Source organism: Giraffa tippelskirchi, chromosome 10 (genome assembly GCF_054371585.1).
Source record: "Giraffa tippelskirchi isolate mGirTip1 chromosome 10, T2T-mGirTip1v1.2.pri, whole genome shotgun sequence".
Classification (NCBI taxonomy): Eukaryota; Metazoa; Chordata; class Mammalia; order Artiodactyla; family Giraffidae; genus Giraffa; species Giraffa tippelskirchi.
The window spans coordinates 155,983,260-156,003,736 of NC_137284.1; the positions used below are offsets into that span (position 1 = coordinate 155,983,260).

The 20,477-nt window shown below is 58.6% G+C and overlaps 2 protein-coding genes across 23 annotated transcripts in view; one reads left to right on the forward strand and one right to left on the reverse strand.

Moving 5' to 3' along the window:
* The first annotated feature begins 4,527 nt into the window (after positions 1-4,527).
* CHPF2 (chondroitin polymerizing factor 2) lies at positions 4,528-10,255 on the forward strand. 16 transcript variants are annotated; one of them, XM_081533457.1, is made up of 6 exons: positions 4,528-4,601; positions 5,328-5,491; positions 6,019-6,226; positions 6,689-7,253; positions 7,956-8,138; positions 8,804-10,255. In XM_081533457.1, exons 4-6 carry the CDS (start codon positions 6,861-6,863, stop codon positions 10,109-10,111), a joined length of 1,884 nt encoding a protein of 627 aa, XP_081389583.1. In that variant the 5' UTR covers positions 4,528-4,601; positions 5,328-5,491; positions 6,019-6,226; positions 6,689-6,860; the 3' UTR covers positions 10,112-10,255. The 16 variants fall into 16 exon arrangements, with proteins under 16 accessions (XP_081389583.1, XP_081389588.1, XP_081389591.1 ...); XM_081533462.1 differs by having other exon boundaries at positions 6,069-6,226; XM_081533465.1 differs by having other exon boundaries at positions 6,194-6,226.
* A 133-nt stretch (positions 10,256-10,388) lies between these two features.
* SMARCD3 (SWI/SNF related BAF chromatin remodeling complex subunit D3) overlaps positions 10,389-20,477 on the reverse strand; it is a 33,074-nt gene continuing 22,985 nt past the window's right edge. The window contains exons 1-13 of one of the 7 annotated variants that reach the window (XM_081533470.1): positions 19,858-20,076; positions 16,495-16,706; positions 14,742-14,784; positions 13,745-13,867; positions 13,527-13,649; positions 13,187-13,282; positions 12,889-12,990; positions 12,516-12,677; positions 11,633-11,730; positions 11,325-11,460; positions 10,967-11,089; positions 10,756-10,857; positions 10,389-10,578 (exon numbers count right to left, since the gene is read on the reverse strand). In XM_081533470.1, the coding sequence (XP_081389596.1) occupies positions 10,525-10,578; positions 10,756-10,857; positions 10,967-11,089; positions 11,325-11,460; positions 11,633-11,730; positions 12,516-12,677; positions 12,889-12,990; positions 13,187-13,282; positions 13,527-13,649; positions 13,745-13,867; positions 14,742-14,784; positions 16,495-16,706; positions 19,858-19,935 (1,452 nt within the window). In that variant the 5' untranslated portion in view covers positions 19,936-20,076 and the 3' untranslated portion in view covers positions 10,389-10,524. Of the gene's footprint in view, positions 10,579-10,755; positions 10,858-10,966; positions 11,090-11,324; positions 11,461-11,632; positions 11,731-12,515; positions 12,678-12,888; positions 12,991-13,186; positions 13,283-13,490; positions 13,650-13,744; positions 13,868-14,741; positions 14,785-16,494; positions 16,707-19,181; positions 19,717-19,857; positions 20,077-20,477 lie in introns of those variants that run through there. The other 6 variants (XM_081533469.1, XM_081533476.1, XM_081533475.1 and 3 more) reach the window with 6 other exon arrangements.

The following is a 20,477-nucleotide window of genomic DNA, read 5'->3' on the forward strand; positions in this document are numbered from 1 at the left end:
GTCCAAGGGATTCTCAAGAGTCTTTTCCAATGCCACGATTTACAGGCATCAAGTCTTTGGCACTCAGCCTTCTTTATGGTCCAACTCTCACATCCATACATGACTACTGGAAAAACCATAGTTTTGATGATACAGACCTTTGTCGCCAAAGTAATGTCTCTGCTTTTTAATATGCTGTTCAGGTTGGTCATAGCTTTTCTTCCAAGGAGAAGAAACTTCATGGCTGCAGTCACCACCTGCAGTGGTTTTGGAGCCCAAGAAAATAAAGTCTCTCACTGGTTCCATTGTTTTCCCATTTATTTGCCATGAAGTGATGGGACCGGATGCCATGATCTTAGTTTTTTGAATGTTGAGTTTTAAGCCAGCTTTTTCACTCTCCTCTTTCACTTTCATCAAGAGAGAGGCTCTTTAGTTCCTTTTCACTTGTGCTTCATCCAGTCCAGCATTTCGCATGATGTACTCTGCCTATAAGTTAAATAAGCAGGGTGACAATATACAGCCTTGATGTACTCTTTTCCCAGTTTGGAACCAGTCAGTTGTTCCATCTCCAGTTCTAACTGTTGCTTCTTGACCTGCATACAGATTTCTCAAGAGGCAGGTCAGGTGGTCTGGTATGCCCATCTCTTTAGGAATTTTCCACAGTTTGTCGTAATCCACACAGTCAAAGGCTTTGGCATAGTCAATAAAACAGAAGTAGATGTTTTCTTGGAACTCTTTTGCTTTTTTGATGATCCAACGGATGTTGGCAGTTTGATGTCTGGTACCTCTGCCTTTTTAAAATCCAGCTTGAACATCTGGAAGTTCTCAGTTTACGTACTGTTGAAGCCTGGCTTGGAGAATTTTGAGCATTACTGTGCTAGCATGTGAGATGACTGCAATTGTGGCAGTTTGAACATTGTCTGGCATTGCCTTTCTTTGGGATTGGAATAAAAACTGACCTTTTCCAGTCCTGTGACCACTGCTGAGTTTTCCAAATTTGCTGGCATATTGAGTGCAGCACTTAAACAGCATCATCTTTTAGGATTTGAAATGAAAAGAAATGGAGAAATAAGAGGGAGTGAGATCAGAGGAGGAAAGGCCTGGCTAAATATGAAAATCACCAAAGGTCAGTGCTGGAACAGGAAGCAGTGTCCAGCCTCTTCATTTAAAATACAAAGAAACTGAGACCCAAAGGAGAAAATGTTTCATCCAGAATTACCTAGAAACTTAGCAACTGAGAAAGGTCTCAAACTTTGCTGTTCAATGAGGTAGCCTCTAGCCAGATGTGGCTATGGAGCCCTTGAAATGTGGCTAGTCTGAAAAAAAAAAAAAGAAATGTGGCTAGTCTGAACTGAGAAATACTGTAAATGTGAAATATGCATGAGGTGGGGGTGATTTTGAAGATTGCGTGTGGATAGGAAAAAGACTAAAATATCTCAATTTTTATATTGATTACTCTATATGCAGAGTATATCATGGGAAATGCCAGACTGGATGAAACACAAGCAGGAATCAAGACTGCTGGGAGAAATATCAATAACCTCAGATATGCAGATGATACCACCCTTATGGCAGGAAGTGAAAAGGAACTAAAGAGCCTCTCTCTTGATGAAAGTGAAAGAGGAGAGTGAAAAAGCTGGCTTAAAACTCAACATTCAAAAAACTAAGATCATGGCATCCGATCCCATCACTTCATGGCAAATAGATGGGGAAACAATGGAAACAGTGAGAGACTTTATTTTCTTGGGCTCCAAAACCACTGCAGATGATGACTGCAGCCATGAAGTTTCTTCTCCTTGGAAGAAAAGCTATGTATGACCAACCTAGACAGCATATTAAAAAGCAGAGATATTACTTTGCCAACAAAGGTCCATCTAGTCAAAGCTGCGGTTTTTCCAGTAGTCATGTATGGATGTGAGAGCTGGACCACACATGGATGTGAGAGCTGAGTGCCAAAGACTTGATGCCTTCAAACTGTGGTGCTAGAAAAGACTCTTGAGCGTCCCTTGGACAGAAAGGAGATCAAACCAGTCAATCCTAAAGGAAATCAATCCTAAATATTCATTGGAAGGACTGATGCTGAAGCTGAAGCTCCAATACTTTGGCCGCCTGATGGGAAGAGCTGCCTCACTGGGAAAGACCCTGATGCTGGGAAAGATTGAAGGCAGGAGGCGTAGGGGAAAAGAAGACGAGATGGTTGGATGGCATCACCAACTCAATGAACATGAGTCTGAGCCAGCTCCAGATGGTAAAGGACAGGGAAGTGTGGCGTGCTGCAGTCCATGGGGTCGCAAAGAGTTGGACATGACTGAGCAACTGAACGTGTTCAAATGTTAATATTTGGGATATATTTAATATAAAATATTAAAATTAATTTCACCTGTTTCTTTTTGCTTTTTTTAAAAGAAATGTGGCCACATGAAAAGATGTTTAACATCACTAATTATTAGAGAAATGATACAATGAAGTATCACTTCACACCTATCGGAATGGCCATCATCAAAAAAATCTACAAATAAACTCTGGAGAGGGTGTGGAAAAAAGGGAACCCTCCTACAGTGTTGGTAGGAATGTAAACCGTTGCGGCTCCTTTGGAGAACAGTAAGGAGGTTCCTTAAAAAACTAAAATTACAGTTGCCATATGATCCAGCAATCCCAGTCCTAGTAGGAAATGGCAACCCACTCCAGTATTCTTGCCTGGGAAAGTCCACGGACAGAGGAGCCTAGTGGGCTACAGTCCAAGGGGCCGCAAAGAGTCGGATATGACTGAGCAACTAAACAGAGCATAGCCCCAGAATATTTAAAATTTACATATACGGCTCACATTATATTTATAATGGACAATGCTGGTCTGGAACCTAAAAGCCATTTACCACCTACCATGTGCCAGTTGTTGAGGGGAGATCAAATTGCAGTCAATCTGAGAGGAAGACCAAAATACAGTAAAGCGGCAGGGTGCTGCTGTGTTTCATCCCACGTGCCTCCTAGAATGGGTTCATGACTCTACCAGCCCCAATGTTCTCTATTAATTAGGAACTTTTCAAGTAACACCTCTTTTCCTCTTTTGAAACCGAGTTCAATTGTGACAACCAAATTACACACATAAAATTTCAAAAAATTACAGTGTAATGATAACAGATGAAGGAAAAGGAAATCCTTTACAAGAAAAGTTATTTTGGTATGCTGGAAAACATCTTTAGTCACTCACTTGTTACAAAATGGTAACAAGTACATTCCAGGACAAAACTGAAGTACAGGCTTCCATTTACATGATAGTTACATTCTTTGAAAATTCAGCACAGGTTACAACCCTGCAAAATTACTTAATTGTTACATATAAAACACAGACTCAAAAAGCACATGATTTTAATCATTTTTTTCCCCTCTAAAATGAATGTTGGGTAGGACATTTGAAAGCTGTGTAGAACAATTCTAGTGCGATACAATCTTGCAATGTACATGTAGCATTCTCCCCTCAATTCTTTGTCTTCATGCATTTCCAAATTGCCCCCTAGGATTGTGCCATCCTGGGTGTGAACCTACCTTAGTTGCTTGAAGGCCCACCTGCCTTCCAGCCTCCCTTGATCTGCTGTCCCCTCACTCACCAGCCTTAGCTGCTCTGGCCTTCCCAGTTCTCCTGGCCAATGTCTTCCTCTTTCCTCTTTCTGCCCGGGTAACGTACTGAATTTTGGATCGCAGCATTCCCAAATCCTCAGTCTAATTCTTCCTGCCACATTTCTCCGCTGGAGTCTTTACTTTTCTGCAATGGTACTTCGGACAGTTTGTAATTTCGACCTAAACTTAAATGTTTATTTTTATTTTTTGTCAATGTGTGTTTAATACCCGTCTCCAATTGAGGGCAGGGACCATGCCCACCTCTTCGACCACGGGTCTGGAATTTAGTAGGCAAACAACAAATATTTCTGAAATAACTTGAGTAGGTGATGGGGTTCGGGAAGCCCGCTGGGAGCAGTAGCCCAAGGAGGTAGAAACGCGTTCATCGAAGGGAGAAGAGTTTTTTCCTAGGGTAGAAGGGAGTCGAGGTTGAAGATCTGGGTCACCTTTGCATTCAGGCTGGGTCCACTCGCATTAGGGGCTGCGGAAAGCGCGCCGGCTCCGGGCGGAGGAGGGCGGAGGAGGGCGGAGGAGGGCGGAGGGGGGCGGAGGAGGGCGGAGGGGGGCGGAGGAGGGCGGAGGGGGGCGGAGGGGGGCGGAGGGGGGCGGAGGGGGGCGGAGGGGGGCGGAGGGGGGCGGAGGGGGGCGGAGGGGGGCGGAGGGAGGAGGAGGACGGAGGGCGGGCGGGAGGAGGGAGGAGGACGGAGGGCGGGCGGGAGGAGGACGGAGGGCGGGCGGGAGGAGGACGGAGGGCGGGCGGGAGGAGGACGGAGGGCGGGCGGGAGGAGGACGGAGGGCGGGCGGGAGGAGGACGTCACCCACCCCGGCCCGCAGGCGGCGCAGAGGGAGGGCGGGACGACCATAGAGAGGGCGGCGGCGGAGCGAGCGGCCGGATGCGGTCACCATAGAGACGGGGACTGACAGCGAGCGGAAGAGGAAGGAGTGGGCCGGGCTGTGAGGTGGCAGCGGCTGCGGTGGCGGAGCCGGCGCTTCGGCGGAGCCCTGGGGTCTGTTCTCCCCTTCGCGTCCTTCCCCACAACCCTGCAAGGGGGCGTCGCTCCAGAGGAGCGACCCCAGCTCCGGCCCCAGCTCCACGTCCTCGTCCCCCGGAGCTCCCCGGGACCGGCCATATCCCGGCCGGCGGCCGCCCCTTATATCGGCCCGCCGTCGCCCCTGGCCCGGCCGCAGGGGCCTCCCTCGGCGGGCCCCCGGGGTGTCCCCTCGGTGTCCGCCGCCCAGTCGAGCCTGAGAGCGGGGTCTTTGCCCTCCTCTTCCCCAGTCGCCCGAACGGAGCCTCCCTGTCCCCCCTTCCTCTGACAACCCGTGACGCAGCCAGTTCTTATTTTTGCTGTGAGACGAACGGCCCAAGCTCGCTCTGGGCCGCCTTTCTTAGGCCTGGAGCTGGTCTGTGACGGCTGAGAGGGAAACGAGGGCGGGGAGTTGCTGGGCTTGATAACCGAGCATCCGTCCGCCCGCGCCAGCTGCTTGTCTTCCTCTCGCTTTGCTTCGGGTGCCTGGGGCCCTGGGAAAGGCAGCCACCGAATCGCTCTTGACAACAGCCGAAGTGGCTTGTCACCGGCCCCCTATCTCTTCTCGGAGGATGGTGGACGGCCTCGGGCTCTCAGCACCGGGGATTCAGGGAAGAATCCCCTGCCCAGCAGCTCTATCAGCCTTTGTGTTCCTCTGAGAGGCTGTCGTCCGTGCTGAGTCACCACATCCCTCCACCTCATTAGGTGGGGCAGAACGTCTGTGCGCTGTACTAGTGGCTCCTGACCGCTCCTGACTGCCAGGAGGAGGGGTTACTCTGGCCCGAGTGTTTCCTTAACACGGGTGAAGAGAGTAGGAAGGCCTGGGCTCCATCTCTGTGACTGCCCGGGGTCGGCAGCCCCTTCAGTAAGTGAGTGAGATGTATGCCCCTCCCATATGCTCTTTGGGAAAGGCCTGTGGAGTTGGGTTCCTTTAGCTGGGCGCTGGTGTTTTGATGGCCAATGTGCTTTTCCCTAACCCCAGCTTTATCAGTTACTGCCATCTCTCTGCTTAGATCCTGTCCCCAGATGTATTTAGTCCTTCTTTGGGAGTTAGGTTTGGCAGGACTGAGTCTTGCTTCTTCCTCTTCAGACTATAGGACCCACCGTTAGTGGGTGAAATTGATTCTAATATCTATTACCGTTTGAGGGTTAGAATCAGCACCTTGACAACGGAAGACAAGGCAGGAGTTTCTTGGGGATCTTGGGCCCAGAAGCAAACACAACCTTGTTCTCTCGTTGACTTCATTGGCCCCAGGCTCCCTTGTTGAAAGAGCCCATTGGTCACTGATTGATCCCTGAGGCTGTGCCCTCCGGGGCACCCACATGGCAGGGCCCACCACCATGCGACTGAGCTCAGTGTTGGCTCTGCTGCGACCGGCACTGCCCCTCATCCTAGGGCTGTCTCTGGGGTGCAGCCTGAGCCTCTTGCGGGTGTCCTGGATCCAGGGGGAGGGGGACGATCCCTGCGTAGAGGCCGTGGGGGAAGCTGGAGGGCCACAGAGTCTAGACTCAAGAACTCAGCTTGACCAAAGCGATGAAGACTTCAAACCCCGGATTGTCCCCTACTACAGGGATCCCAACAAGCCCTACAAGAAGGTGCTCAGGTGAGAGTTAACGTGCATGTGTGCGTCATCCCCACACCCCACTTCAGGGCTGCTCCGAGTCCTTGCCTCCGAGTCCCATCCATGATCACTGGTAATCGTTGTTAGCCTTCCTGAAGCAGTTCTCTGCCTTGTTTGCCATCATGGTTCCAGTTTTTTTCCTCCTCCTCAGGCCTGAGAAAGCCTCACCGATTGGTGTTAACTTAGTGGTTGGATGTTCTTCAGTAGAGCAGGAGCTGCATCTAATCCATCTAATCCATCCTGGGTCCACCTCGCCCCAAGATCAGTTCCAGTGTCAGCTACTCAGTGAATGCTCTCTCCAGTAGCTCATTAGTGTTGCGGAGGAGGTCTCCCCCTTCTCTTTTCTCAGCTCTGACTCACTAATTCCCGGGGGGAGGTATACACTAGACACGCTGGGTTCCCAAAGATTAGGGAGTTGATCCTGGCATGCTGGTCTCCCCGCAGGACTCGGTACATCCAGACGGAGCTGGGCTCTCGCGAGCGGTTGCTCGTAGCTGTCCTGACCTCCCGGGCCACGCTGTCCACTCTGGCTGTGGCTGTGAACCGCACGGTGGCCCACCACTTCCCCCGGTTGCTCTACTTCACTGGGCAGCGAGGGGCCCGGACCCCAGCAGGGATGCAGGTGGTGTCACACGGGGACGAACGGCCAGCCTGGCTCATGTCCGAGACTCTGCGCCATCTTCACACGCACTTCGGGGCCGACTACGACTGGTTCTTCATCATGCAGGATGACACGTACGTGCAGGCCCCCCGCCTGGCGGCCCTGGCCGGCCACCTCAGCATCAACCAGGACCTGTACCTGGGCCGGGCGGAGGAGTTCATCGGCGCTGGCGAGCAGGCCCGGTACTGCCACGGGGGCTTTGGCTACCTGTTGTCGCGGAGCCTCCTGCTTCGGCTGCGGCCACATCTGGATGGCTGCCGCGGAGACATTCTCAGTGCCCGTCCTGACGAGTGGCTCGGCCGCTGCCTCATTGACTCTCTGGGCATCGGCTGTGTCTCGCAACATCAGGTGACAGCCCTTTCAAGCTAGTCCCCATCCCTGACAAATTAGCAGGGACCCAGCGGCTGGTCTCGAAGTGGGGGGCTGCTGGCTCTTTCCCAGCAGCTCCTGGGGTGGTCGTTGTGCCCTCCCCAGCCCCAGTCGCCCCTCTCGCTCTCCCTTGCCCACCTTTGGCAGTCTTAGATCCCTGAACCCATCAAAAGTGGCGTCTTGTCAAGGACCCTCTGAGCAAGCCTGAAAGGTGTCCCTTCCTCACCAGTCTCCTCCCATCTGGCCCCTCGCCCTCTGCCCTCCCCCCCGACACTTGGTGGTCTCCAGTGACCTGGGAGAGCCCTAGACGCGACCACTCTCCTGGAGGAGGAGGGTGGCCCGCGAGCCTCCCTGTTGGTTGGAGAAGAGGGGACAATCCCAGAGGGGCCCTCCTCCCCGACCGCAGTCTTGGCAGTCTCTGCTGGCTCTCGGCTTTCGTTCTTTTGAGAAACAGCGGGATTCTTTGGGGGACGAAGTCATCCTAGTTGCCTAGCGAGTGCTCTTTTCCCAAATCCGGTGTGAGAGTAAGGCGAAGGTTGAGGGGACCCCAGAATGAGCTCCTATGCCCTCCCCGCCTCGGCGGCAGTGGCAGTCTCAGGGGTGAGCACCAAGGGCAGTCGAGGGTAGTCAGGCCAGGTAGTTCCTCCCTGTGTGGCACTGATTGGTCTCATGGTCCTCCAGGGGCAGCAGTATCGCTCGTTTGAACTGGCCAAAAATAGGGACCCCGAGACGGAGAGGAGCTCAGCTTTCCTGAGTGCCTTCGCGGTGCACCCTGTCTCCGAGGGAACCCTCATGTATCGGCTCCACAAGCGCTTCAGTGCTCTGGAGCTGGAGCGGGCCTACAGTGAGATAGAACAGCTGCAGGTGAGCCGGGGGCCCACGGATGAGCAAGAGGGGAGGCAGGGCGAGGCAGAAGGAGGCTGACTGTACCGACCGAACTTCAGTGAAAAGCACCCCAGGGAGAAGGAGCTCTGGGTGCTCTGGGTGAAAGCTCCCGGCAGTGTTGGTGCACTTGAAAGGGTCTGCAGGAGAGCTCCGAGGAGCGGGCTTGGCACCAGAAGGGCTTCTCTCCTCCCCAGTAGTGCCTCTCCACCGAGGAGGCCGAAACCCCGCAGTCCCTGGACTTCTAGCACTGTCCTTAAAATGCCCAAGGGCAGAAGGTAGAAGAAGTCTCTAGTTGATAACAGGGTTGTCTAAGGTGGGATCCAGGTGAAAACAAAGGTCTCATTCTGTGAAGAGAGCATGAGTCCTGTGAGTGAGGAAGAGAAAGGCCGCCGAGCCCCAGACGTTAGGGTCCTCTACCCTCCACAGCAGCACTCTGCCCACCCTGTTCTACTCCCCACAGCAGCTGTGTGCGGATGGTGGGTCCGTGTACCCCTTACAGACATGCTGTCCAGTACAGGCCGTTCAGTGTCAGGCCTCACTGAATGTTGATGGAGTCAGGACAGACCTCAGAACCCAGGATGCTGGAGCGGGTTGGGGTCCCGACTCCCTCTCCAGGCACTAACGGGGTGTCCCTCCCGCCCTAGGCTCAGATCCGGAACCTGACCGCGCTGACCCCTGAGGGGGAGGCGGGGCTGAGCTGGCCTCTCGGGCTCCCGGCCCCCTTCACGCCGCACTCTCGTTTTGAGGTGCTGGGCTGGGACTACTTCACAGAGCAGCACACCTTCTCCTGCGTGGATGGGGCCCCCAAGTGTCCCCTGCAAGGGGCGAGCAGGGCAGATGTGGGCGACGCGGTGGAGACGGCCCTGGAGCAGCTGAACCGGCGCTACCAGCCCCGCCTGCGCTTCCAGAAGCAGCGGCTGCTCAACGGCTACCGGCGCTTCGACCCAGCGCGGGGCATGGAGTACACGCTGGACCTTCTGCTGGAGGCCGTGACGCAGCGGGGGCACCGGCGGGCGCTGGCGCGCAGGGTCAGCCTGCTGCGGCCGCTGAGCCGCGTGGAGATCCTCCCCATGCCCTACGTCACTGAGGCCACGCGTGTGCAGCTGGTCCTGCCGCTGCCGGCCGCCGAAGCCACCGCGGCCCCTGCGTTCCTGGAGGCCTTTGCGGCCGGGGTCCTGGAGCCACGAGAGCACGCCTTACTCACCTTGTTGCTAGTCTATGGGCCGAGGGAAGGGGGCCGAGGGGCCCCAGACCCATTCCTCGGGGTGAAGGCTGCAGCGGCCGAGCTGGAACGACGGTACCCCGGGACGAGGCTGGCCTGGCTCGCCGTGCGAGCGGAGGCGCCTTCCCAGGTGCGGCTCATGGACGTGGTCTCCAAGAAGCACCCCGTGGACACACTCTTCTTCCTCGCTACCGTGTGGACCAGGCCGGGACCCGAGGTCCTCAACCGCTGCCGCATGAACGCCATCTCTGGCTGGCAGGCCTTCTTCCCGGTCCACTTCCAGGAGTTCAACCCTGCCCTGGCACCACAGAGACCACCCCCGGGACCCCCCGGGGCCGGCCCCGATCCCCCGTCCCCTCCTGGTGCGGACCCTGCCCGGGGGGCTGCCGGAGGGGGCAGGTTTGACCGGCAGGCTTCGGCAGAGGGCTGCTTCTACAACGCTGACTACCTGGCGGCCCGAGCCCGGCTAGCCGCTGAACTGGCAGGCCAGGAAGAGGAGGAAGCCCTGGAGGGGCTGGAGGTGATGGATGTTTTCCTCCGGTTCTCAGGGCTCCACCTTTTCCGGGCCGTGGAGCCAGGGCTGGTGCAGAAGTTCTCCCTGCGGGACTGTAGCCCTCGGCTCAGTGAGGAACTCTACCACCGCTGCCGCCTCAGCAACCTGGAGGGGCTGGGGGGCCGCGCACAGCTGGCCATGGCCCTATTCGAGCAGGAGCAGGCCAACAGCACCTAGCGTGCCCGGGGCCCCGCACCTCCACACACAGCCCCTGCTGGCCCCTGCCCAGGAAGGCCAGGCAAGATGCATGGACAGATGGGAGAGCTCACTGGTGTATTTTTTTTTTAATAAGAAATGTTATTAAAAATGTCTTCTGCCAAACTGTTTTTAGGTCTAGGAAAAATGAGAGTGAGAAGACTGAGGGAGGGGGTGGGGAGCTTCCCGGAGGGACCCACTGCCCTCTCCCCGCCCCCTCCTCCTCCTCCCACCCCAGTTGCCAATGACCACACGGCTGTTATCAGGTAAATGACCTTTAATCCAGCCCCTGCCTCGCCAACAAGGCGTTGGGGGGGGGGGGATGATGGCCAGGCCCGAGGGGACGGGCCGGGGCAGGGCCGGTAGGCCCCCAGCGGCACGCGTCCCCAGCGCACCTAGGTGTTGCGTACGACCAGTGACTGCTCCAGCTCCTGCCTGCGCTGCTGGATCTGTAGAGAAAGGAGAGCAGGTGCAGGTGAGTGACTGGTGAGTCCTGGTGAGTGACAGGACGGCCCCACCCGCCTGGAGGAGCATCTGGGAGCAGGGACGGCTCCACGTGGCAAGGGGGAGGGTAGGAGGTTTCTCGGGGTGAGCAGGGAGCCGGAGGTGCAGGGGGGGGCCCACACCTTGCAGTAGAAGTAGCGGCTGACGGCCTCCTGGGACCAAGGCTGGTGGTAGAACTCAGCCCGGCGCTCCTCCTCGGGGTTGCCCGCCACGTCTGTCATCACCTGGGAGGGGGCAGCGGGGTCAGCCCCAAACCTGAACACCCCCGCACGATGTTCACTGTCTCCCCGGCATGCTTGTCTCCTACCCAGCGCTCCCCGAGGCCCCCTTCACCTTGAGGTCCCGGCTCTGGGAGCGGAGGAGGTCCTGGATGTAGCCCTTGGGGTCTCTGGAGAAGCTCAGCATGAAGTCCCTCTGGATCTTGAGCTGGTTGATGGACTCAATCGTCTCGTGGATCTACAGGTAGAAAAGACATGTGCTCTCACCTGGCCAGGCTGAGGTGGGAGAAGCGTGGGGGGGGCTCGCTGCTGTCCCCTGGAAGGGCAGTCCCCGGGAAGGGGGCACGGGAGGAGTTGCGAGTCACGAGGGCAGGGCCCCCTCCCCTTCCTCTCCCACGTCCTTGTCCTGTTGCGTCTGCACGTGTGTCACTGTCGGGTCACCGTCCCGTTGCAGCGCCGGGCTCCGGCCCCACCTTACTGTCCAGAGCGCTGATCTCCTGCTGGTTGGCCGTGGACAGCAGGAAGCTGCTCATCTGTCCCTTCAGGGGCTCCTCCACCTCCACGTCAATGTCGTAGCATGCCGTCTTCTTCTGGTCCGATGGGTCCACACTGCCAGGGAAGGCCAGCCCTTGGCGTCCGTGCTGCCCCAATGGAGGCCAAGGGCCCCCGAAGCCTGATGCTGGCAGGCAGGCGGGGGGTGGGCAGAGGGAGAGAGCGGGGCGGGGGGCAGGACCACCACAGTGACTCCCAGCTCTGAGGAGCGGTGGGGGGGGGGGCTCACCTGATGACGTGGTTGATGACAATTGGGTCAGGAGGCAGCAGAAGGGCTGTGAGGCGCTGGGGAATCTCAGAAAACTTCAGCCGGGGACAGTCAAAAATCTGCAGTAGGAGAGAAGAGGGTCCCTCCTCTGTGCTCGAAAGAGCCTCCATTCTGAAAAGGCCCCCCGAGCAGCCAGCTCTCACGGGGCCGCGGCCTGGGAGGCAGGGGCTGGCCCTGGGCCTGAGGCCTGCTTCCACCACTTACGGCGCAACCCCGAGCCACTCAACTTCACACCTCGGCCTCAGTGTCTCCGTCTCTGGGAGCCGAAGGCAGGGGCACTGATCTCATGGGGCTTGTTAGAATTAAATGCGTCAGTTACACACGAAGTGCATGAAGCAGCGCCTGGCACATGGTGAGTGCTCAATAAACATCGACTGTTGTTTTCACCGCTCAAGTCCACCTGTGGTATTTATTTTAAAGTTATTATTAATTAATAATCTCTAGTTTGGTAGAATTACTGCCACAGCAGTTTGATTCTCCTAACTGCCCAGCAGGTGAGATGGGACAGGCGTGGTGAAGGTGAGGAACAAGGCTCCAAACAGCTAAGTGACAGACCCAGCGTCTGGGCCCAGGACTAGAACCTGGGGGCCCTAACTCCAGGTATCAAGAACATGTTCCCCAGAGCCACTGGCTTTCTGGGGTTCCCGATCTTCCTCACCTGGGGCAGGGTGGGGGCGGCTGAGACAGGCGGGCTGTAGCACAGGGCGGTGTCGTGGCAGAGCCCGGATGGGAACCCTGGTCTCTGGCTCTGAGATCATTTCCGACAGAGTCAGGGAGGGAGGGTGGTGTTCCCTAGCAGAGGCCCTTCCCCTCCCCCTGGCCCCTGGCTCGGGGGAGAGGGTACCTGCTGGAAATACTTGTCGCCGTTGATGTACTCCTTGTCGTGGGAGTCCTGCAGCCTGTTGGTCTTCACGTACTGCCACAGGGCCTGGACGATGGCCGAGCGGCTCTGTGTGTGCAAGCCCAGCAGCCGGGCCAGGCGGGGATCCAGTTTGAACTGGGGAGGCTGGGCCAAGGAGGCCGTGAGAGAATGAGACAGAGAGCAGGAGGGGCTAGGGACTCGGGGGCTGTGGGGCCTGGGCTCCTTGGAAACAAGCTTCTGGAGCAGGCAGGGTGGAGGGGACAACGGGGTCTCTCAGGACGCACAGCTTGCAGGCCAAGGCCCACCCCAGCTAGAAGGGTACAGGAGGTGGAATGCGGGGGATGGGGGCACGCACCTGGTAGTCCAGCATGAGGAGCAGTGTGCAACGCACACTCAGGTCCCCCGGCCTCTTCACCTGGAACCCGTCCGTCTCCTGGGTGGTGGGTGTCCGGTGCCACTGTCCAGGGGTAAGAGCTGAGTCACCTCACAGGCCCATCTGAGCTGGTTGGGGCCTTGGAGCTCTGGATGCAGGACTGGGGGGCTGGGGAGGGGGTCCCTGACCCAAGTCTGTGCCACTAACAGAACTGCCTTCTAGGTTCTTCCAGGACTCTGGTCTGTGGCCGGTTCAAGGGCAAGAGGGGTCAGGGTCTTACCTCCACAAGGTGGTTGTCAGGGCCATAGAGGTCTTTGTCCAGCTCAATGACCAAGCTCTTGAAGAAGGAAGAGAACTTCCGCTTCTGCTTGCTGGGCTGTGGGAGAGGCATGGACCGTGGGGGCGGAACAGGGCCCATGGGGTCAGAGTGAGTTGGGAGCGGGTGGGGGCTGGCCGGGTAGGGCCGTACAGTCAGAAGCAGGCCTGGGCACATCCCTCTAGACCACCCTCCCGCAGCCAGGGCTGACCTGCCCAGCCCTCAGTTCACACGTCCAGTACCGGCCTCAGCTCAGCCCCATACCCACCCCAGGACACCTGGAGAGACCTGGGCCAGGACGTACGTCATCCAGGAGCTTCCCCTCCACCCGCAGCTCCCAGGAGGCGATGCTGCCGTCAGAATCCTCAGCATCGGGCTTCGCAGGGTTAAAAGTATTGGAGATATAAAGACGCAGCTTACGCTTTTGCTGTAGAGATAAAGAGTGTCATACAGAGCCAGTCCGGGGGGGCCAGCCCCGGGACTAGGAATTGGCGCCCTTGCCCTGCCCCCAAGCCAAGGCACCTTCATGGGCCGCTTCAGAGCCTCCTGGATGTCCACCCGCTTCCTCATGATGGTCTGATCCAGTTTCCTCTCAAACGCCAGGAGGTCCATGTAAGCCTGGGACTCTGGGACCAGCTCCCGGATCTGGAAGCGGGGAGGAAGCGAGGCAGGGAACCAGGGGCTCAGCCAGTCTTGCAGGTTGGAACGTGCGGGTGTCACGTGGCCCCAGGACACAAGGAGTGTGGTGGGTGGGGAGCTGGCCACATTCCGGGCAGGGAACTTGGAGAGCGCGGATGAGACCTCTGAATCCAGCCATGAGGGCCTGGACGTTACAGGGATGAAAACTGCTGCTCCCACTAGGGTGATCCATGCGTTCCATCACTAGGGGAGGCTGGAGCAACCGTGGAGGCCAGCAAGTGCTTAGGGTTTCACCTGCTCATCCCATCCTTTCCCCTGTCACACAGCCTCTGGGTTCCCTGGGGCGTCTGTGAAGTGGTCAGGGGACCCTGGGGTCCCTGAGACAGGAGATGTCACAGCTTGGGCCTACAGTGACACCTCACCCAGATGCTCTGCTCAGCTGGGGTCTCAGCCGTCATCCCGACCCAGCTGGGCCTGGGTCCTCTTATGCTGCTGCGGGGCCTTCGGGCCAGCTTCTGTTCCTTTCGCTCCTCTGCCAGCCTGCGGTCCGTGAGCTCTCAGCCCCTCTTTGTCCCCTGCCTTTATGTTTCTTCAGACCGATGGAATTCAATCTACTGCCCCCCACCCCAGATCCAGGATCCTACCCTCTCTGGTTCTGCTTCTCCCCTCTGCCCACCCCTTCTCCTTCTGGCCCCCCAGGAACCTCATTTCTTAATTAGCTTTTTAAACAAAAAAGTGAAAGTGACTGTGATGTTGAAGCACTGCTCCTGAGGGGGGGAGGGGAGGAGGCCCAGGGTGGGGGGGAGTGGGGGGAGAGGAGGGCGGAGCAGCAAAGGGTGGGGGGTGGGGTGGGCCGGGGGCTGCTGTGAAAGGCACTCACCCTTTGAGGGAGGATTTTGTCAGCCATCTTCCTCCTCTTGGCACTGTACATTTTTTAAAGAAAAAACCAGGTTACCATGGCGACAGATCTGGGAGTAACGAGGCCACCTGCTAAATTATCCCGACATCTCAGCCCGCCTGGCTGGGGTTCCCACAGCCCGCTCATCTGCCCGCCCGAGGGGCTACGCCGGCCGTGTGTGCCTCTGTCCTCTCACGGGGAGCAGAGGTGACTCCGTCCTTTCTCTAGCCTGGGAGCCCCTTTTCTGCCCCGCCACATCCCCAGGGCCAGAGAAATTAGACTTAGAAGGGGCTGGGAGCAGGGGCACCGCAGAAATGTTTGGTGAAAGCTGGGCAGCGGCAAGGACAGAGTGGGGGGATGCATTATGAGGACTTTTTTTTCCTCCACTGAGAAGGGGCACACGGTCCAAGGTGGGTGAGCTGGTGGGGAAGGGAGCCGACCCCCATGCCCCATCCCAGGAGCAGGAAGTGATGGTGTGAAGCTGGTGAGGACCAGCACCCCAGCCACCCTGGGCTAGCAAGGGGACCCTGATGGGCAGGGGGTGCTCATGCCCTTGGACCACCTGCCAGCAGGGCCGAGGGACACGCCCACAGGTATCCAGAGAGAGTGGGTACGGATGTTCCCCTCTGGGGTGTGGCTGGTGGGCTGGACCTGGGGTAGCAGCTGGGACTTGGACTCTGCTGGATCCACGAGCCGCTTCTGACTCCCAGAAGCAACCCCAGAAAACCCCTGGCGAGCAGAAATTAGAACCCAGCCTAGGGGAATGGCTGCATACTGCCCCCGTGTGGTGGTCTCAACCACTGCCCCCGTCCCTGGCCAAAAATCTATTCAAGGCTAGACAAGCAGGTTTCACTAAAGGTCTGGTTTGTTTTGAAGAAACTATCTCTGTGAAACTCTCCAGTTGTACAAGATAAATCAGGGACTCTACAAAAGAATGACTCACTTTGCAAAGAATTCCTCATGGGCTTCCTACAAATGGTGAATTTTCCTTGACATGTAAAAAAAATATTTAATAATGAGGTAAAATCCATATTGCACCTTTTATAGGACTCCATCTGGTGTGCAAAAGGAAGCATGTGTATTTGGCTAAACAGTGAAACCCAGAGGGGTATCTCCCTTGCCAGGCACCTGCAGGGGCTTTTGGGGGTGCCACCGGCTGGCTCAGACAAGGGAACAGGCTGGCCCTTGGTGGCTTGGGGGCAGACCAGGTCCAGAGGACAGACCATGTCAACTCCTCAACATTTGAGTGCCTAAGAATCACCAGAGAGCGCCAAGGGGCAGAGACTGCCCACCCACGGGGCAAATCCCAGGCTCTCCCGCCACTGGCCAGGGATTCAGATTAAGAAGATCTGGAGTGGGGCTTTCGAGGAGTCAAGCCAGGGGGGCTTCTGAGGAAGGCGCACTGGACAACCGAGCTAAGAAACACAGTCTAAAGCTCGGCCCTGAGCCCTGGTGCCACAGCCCTGCCTCCATCCCCGGAGAACCAGGGAACTGGGGTGCAGAGAGGGACAGAGCAGGTGGCAAGGCGAAGGGCGCGACGGTCACCGCCTGTCTCCACGGTGTGGGCACACAAAGGAACCGGGCCAGTGCCCCCTCAGCCCACCTCCTGGGAAGGCATCCCACCCGGGACGCCTGCTGCCTGCTGACCCCTCTCCTCCCGGGCTTCCCACTCCGCCCCTGCGGGTCCGGCGTCCGCCCCCTCCGCGCTGGGCACCCCCCCCCAACCCCCGCTTACCTGCGGCTCCGCGCGGGGGCGGTGGGCACCGGCTGGCCCTGGCTCTGGGCCTGGCTCTGGCCGGGCGGGGGCGCTGCTCGCTTGCGGGCGGGCTCCATGCCCGCGGGGGCCAGGCCGGGTCGCACGGCGGGGCTGCCCATGTACGGGGAGCCCGGGGGGCCCATGGGCGCCCCCTGGTGGGGCATCCGGGCTCCAGACGGCATCCCGGGGCGCTGGGGAGGGGGGTGGGGGGGCGTGAAGCAGACACAGGCGCCCGGCGGTCAGAACCAGGGCTCCGGGCTCCAGGCGCGCGGAGCTGCGTCTCCCCCCCAACCCCGAGCCCCCCGGCCCGTGACCCTGCTGCCGACGGCGCGATGCCGATGGGGCTGGGAGGGGTGGGGAGGGGCGGGGGCGCCGGAACCGCGCGGCTTTGGCGGAGGGGGCGGAGGGGGCGGAGGGGGCGGAGGGGGCGGAGGGGGCGGAGGGGGCGGAGGGGGCGGGGGGGGGGTGGCTTTGCGTCTCGCTGCAGGAAGCTAACTGAAGCCAGGCAACTAACTGCACAGGGCATCGCCAGCCTCGGATTTGAGGAAGGTGCAGCGAAGATGAATATTAATGGCGCCTTTCAACCTTTTCAAAGGATGCTCCTATCCACACTCTCCTCTGCAAGACGGACTGAAGGGGCCTTCTATCCCCACTTGACAGATGAGGCAACCGCGACTCAAGGAGAAAGGCAACCTGGCCAAGGTCGTGCAAGGCCCTTTCCTGAGGGGCCCGGGGTTTGTGCTCTCTCTGCTGCTTTCGTTTAGTTCAGGGCTGGGCTCTCTTGCTCCGGACTTCTGCCGCCTGCCTTCCCTTTTGCCTGCTTCCCAGTCCATTTCCAGGGCGGTCCTGCCTTCCCTGCCTTCAACCCACTTTCCTCTCTGGGCCCCTGCTTTTGACCCCTCGGTCTCAATCCCCGCCCCCTTGCTCTGATTCCCAGCCTCTACCGTCAGGGGCTTGGCTGATTTAGCCCACCCGCATAATTTACTCTCAAGGTGAAGGCTGGGAGGTAGGGCTAGAAGCAGCTTGAGTGGCTGAGGTCAGATCTCATCAGATCTCATCAGGATTCTCCCCTAGTGGTGTGTGTGTGTGTGTGTGTGTGTGTGTGTGTGTGTGTGTGTGTGTGTGTGTGTGTGTGTGTGTGTGTGTGTGTGTGTGTGTGTGTGTGTGTGTGTGTGTGTGTGTGTGTGTGTGTGTGTGTGTGTGTGTGTGTGTGTGTGTGTGTCTGTGGTCTGTGTGTGTGTGTGTGTGTGTGTGTGTGTGTGATGAGGCTTAACTGGTGATGGGTGGTCCAGAGGGCTTGGGTAGGTCAAAAGGATGGACATTTTCTCTTATATCCATCTCTCCCTTCCTGTTTGCCTGAATCACCAGAGATGGCCCCATCCTACAGACCACAACTACTCCCCACCCTACCCCAGTGAGGTCAGAAGTCTGGGTTCCCAGGGGGCCACGGGGAGGCAGGTGAGGCAGGTGTGTCCCCTTGTCACTACCCGGGTGCTCAGCCGGGATATAGATGACAACCCAGTGCATCAAGTGAAGTGTTCCACAGACTCGTAAAACCTCACTTGTCCCTGTTCCAGAAGAGGGGCTGGGGAGGGCCCAAGGGGCTGTCAAGCAGAGGGTGGACAGGATGTGGACTGGGAGCAGGAAAGCAGGAAGGAGATCAGGGAGCCACAGTTGCAGACCCTGTGCCCCTGTTATACCGTCTGAGCACCACCCACTTCACCCCAGGGGTGCAGCTGTTCCCCAGAACAGGGAGGCGCCCTGCCCCTGAGCCTGGTGAATCTCCTATCACTGTCTGCCCTTCCCCCGGTCCCTCCTGCCCTGCGCTGTGTCTAACCCTAACCCCCAACCAGCCAGCTGTCTCTGCCCGTCGCCGCCTCGCCGCCTCGGCAGTGAGACCTGCCTGTCCATGTGTCTGCCTCCCCCACCCCACCTGACCCTGTCACTCACACCTCCAGGGTGGTGGCCCAGAATGGAGCCCAGGCCCACCATTCCCTGCCAACACAGACAGGGCACTGGGAGTGGGGCTCACGGCCACCCAAGAACTGAAGCACTGAGTTGACCAAATTAAAAACAAAAACAAAAAACCCACACGTATAGCCTCTCTCACTCCTAGATGGACCTTTTTAAAGGGACACCCCAGGCAGCAAGATCAGGGCTGGTCACGAGGCTGACCAACATGGGCACCCCTTGGAAGTTAGCCCAGAGACCCCTGGGCCTGGAGGACAGGCTGCTTCGGGGAAGCCCCTTTCCTCATCAGCTGCTCTCCCATTTAACGAGGCTGGTGGTACTCACTGATCTGCTAAGGAGGCCCCAAGAGAGAGGCCTCTAGAGCCCCTAGAAGGCTGTACTGGCCACCAGGGATGGGTGACCTGCCCGAAGGGCCAACATTCTAGGGGCTTTGGCCTCTCTTATTGAGAACGTGCCTTCCTTGGGGTCACAACCAAATTTGGCCATAGTAAACCTGACTGCTTCCTTTATGCCCGGCTTCAGCACCAGTGGCCGTCCCAAGTCCCAGAGCCCCTGCCTCTCCCATGCCACAGCCCTTCCAACCCATCCCCACCCCCTCAGGCCCCCTGGGCTCACTCAGGCTCCCCGTGGGCCTTCTAAACCTGCCCCTTTGGTCTCCAGGCCTCACGTCCCTGACTCCAGCTCTTCCTTCACACCTTTGAGGCGTTAAGGACATCATCTTCCGGTGGTGGAGGCTGCCAAGGGATCCTCAGATCCCTTAACCTGGGGTCTGCCCCTAGAGAGGGCTTCTCTCTGGCCCTGACTGGCAGAGGCCAGGGGCAGAGCCCCAGAGCCCTCTGGCCCTGGATGCAAAGGTGGTTCAGCTCCAGAGCTTCCTGCTCACAGGGCCGCCAGGGTCACCTGCTCCTTGCTCCCAAGACACTGTCCCAACGGATGAACAAGCAGCCCAGCCCAGTGATGCCAAGTCCCCCCAGCCCCCACGCCCGGGGCAGGGGTAGCACCTGGGCCCCACCAGGAAAAGAAGGGAAGACAACCCATCGGATTGTCCCCCAGGGGACCCACCCACCCACTTTGGGGGAGACCGTCCCCAAGTTCCACCCCCAAGCCCCTGACAGGAACCCATGCAAACGCCTGCCTTCCCCGCCCCGGGGCACCCATCCCCGGCCAAGCCGCCTGACGACGTGTTCGGGCGTCCCCGGGGCGCGCCGGCACGGGGCTGGGGCCCGGCCCGCTGGGCCGCGGCGCTCCCGCTAGAGGGGTGGGGTGGGGTGTGGGGGGAGCGGGAGCCCCCTCCCGGCCCCTCCCGACCTTCCCTCCATTCAGCCCGAGCCAGCTCGCTCGCCCTCCCCCGCTAACTTTTCCCCCACTCACCACCCCATGGACCAGAAACTCAAAAAGTTTGCTTTTCGTGGCTTTGCGCGCCCCTCCGGCAACTTCGTCCGCGGCCATCGGGGTGGGCTCAGCGGCGCCTCTCACTCTCTCTCTCTCTCTCTCTTGCTCTTTCTTTCCCTTTTCTGCCTTTTTTTTTTTTCCTCCAACTCTCCCCTCTGAGTCCTGCTGGGCTCTCTCACACTTCTACTCGAGCGGAGTGGGGAGGGGGCCCCTTCAGGGCTGCCCTGACGGCCCACGGCCCACGCCGCCGCCGCCGCCGCCGCCCGCCCGCCGCCGCGGCTGCCGCATTCCTGCACTGATAAGACAGAAATAGTCCGGCGGCCCGGGGTCCGCCTGTTGACTCGGCGGGGACGGAGAAGCCTGCCTTTCCCAAGCCTCGCCGGGCCCAAACAGCGCAGATAAGCGGCGAGGCTCGCAGGCCAGCGCGGCTCCGGGCCGCTGGGCAGCGGCGCCGCCTGCCCGAGGCCGCCCGAGGGCCGCGGGGAGGCGGCGGCGGCGGCGCGGGGAGGGAACGCGAGGGGAGGCGGCCGGGGGGCTCGCCGGCCACCAGCCCTCTTTCGCCGCAAATAGTTTCTCGCTTAGGGAATTCGCCGGCAGGG

Bases quoted from the DNA above. Each gene is read 5' to 3' on its own strand.
- CHPF2 (XM_081533453.1), top strand. From the start codon at position 5,946: ATGGCAGGGCCCACCACCATGCGACTGAGCTCAGTGTTGGCTCTGCTG. The intron at 6,227-6,688 runs GTGAGAGTTAAC...GTCTCCCCGCAG, and splicing joins CCCTACAAGAAGGTGCTCAG to GACTCGGTACATCCAGACGG. The intron at 7,254-7,955 runs GTGACAGCCCTT...ATGGTCCTCCAG, and splicing joins GCTGTGTCTCGCAACATCAG to GGGCAGCAGTATCGCTCGTT.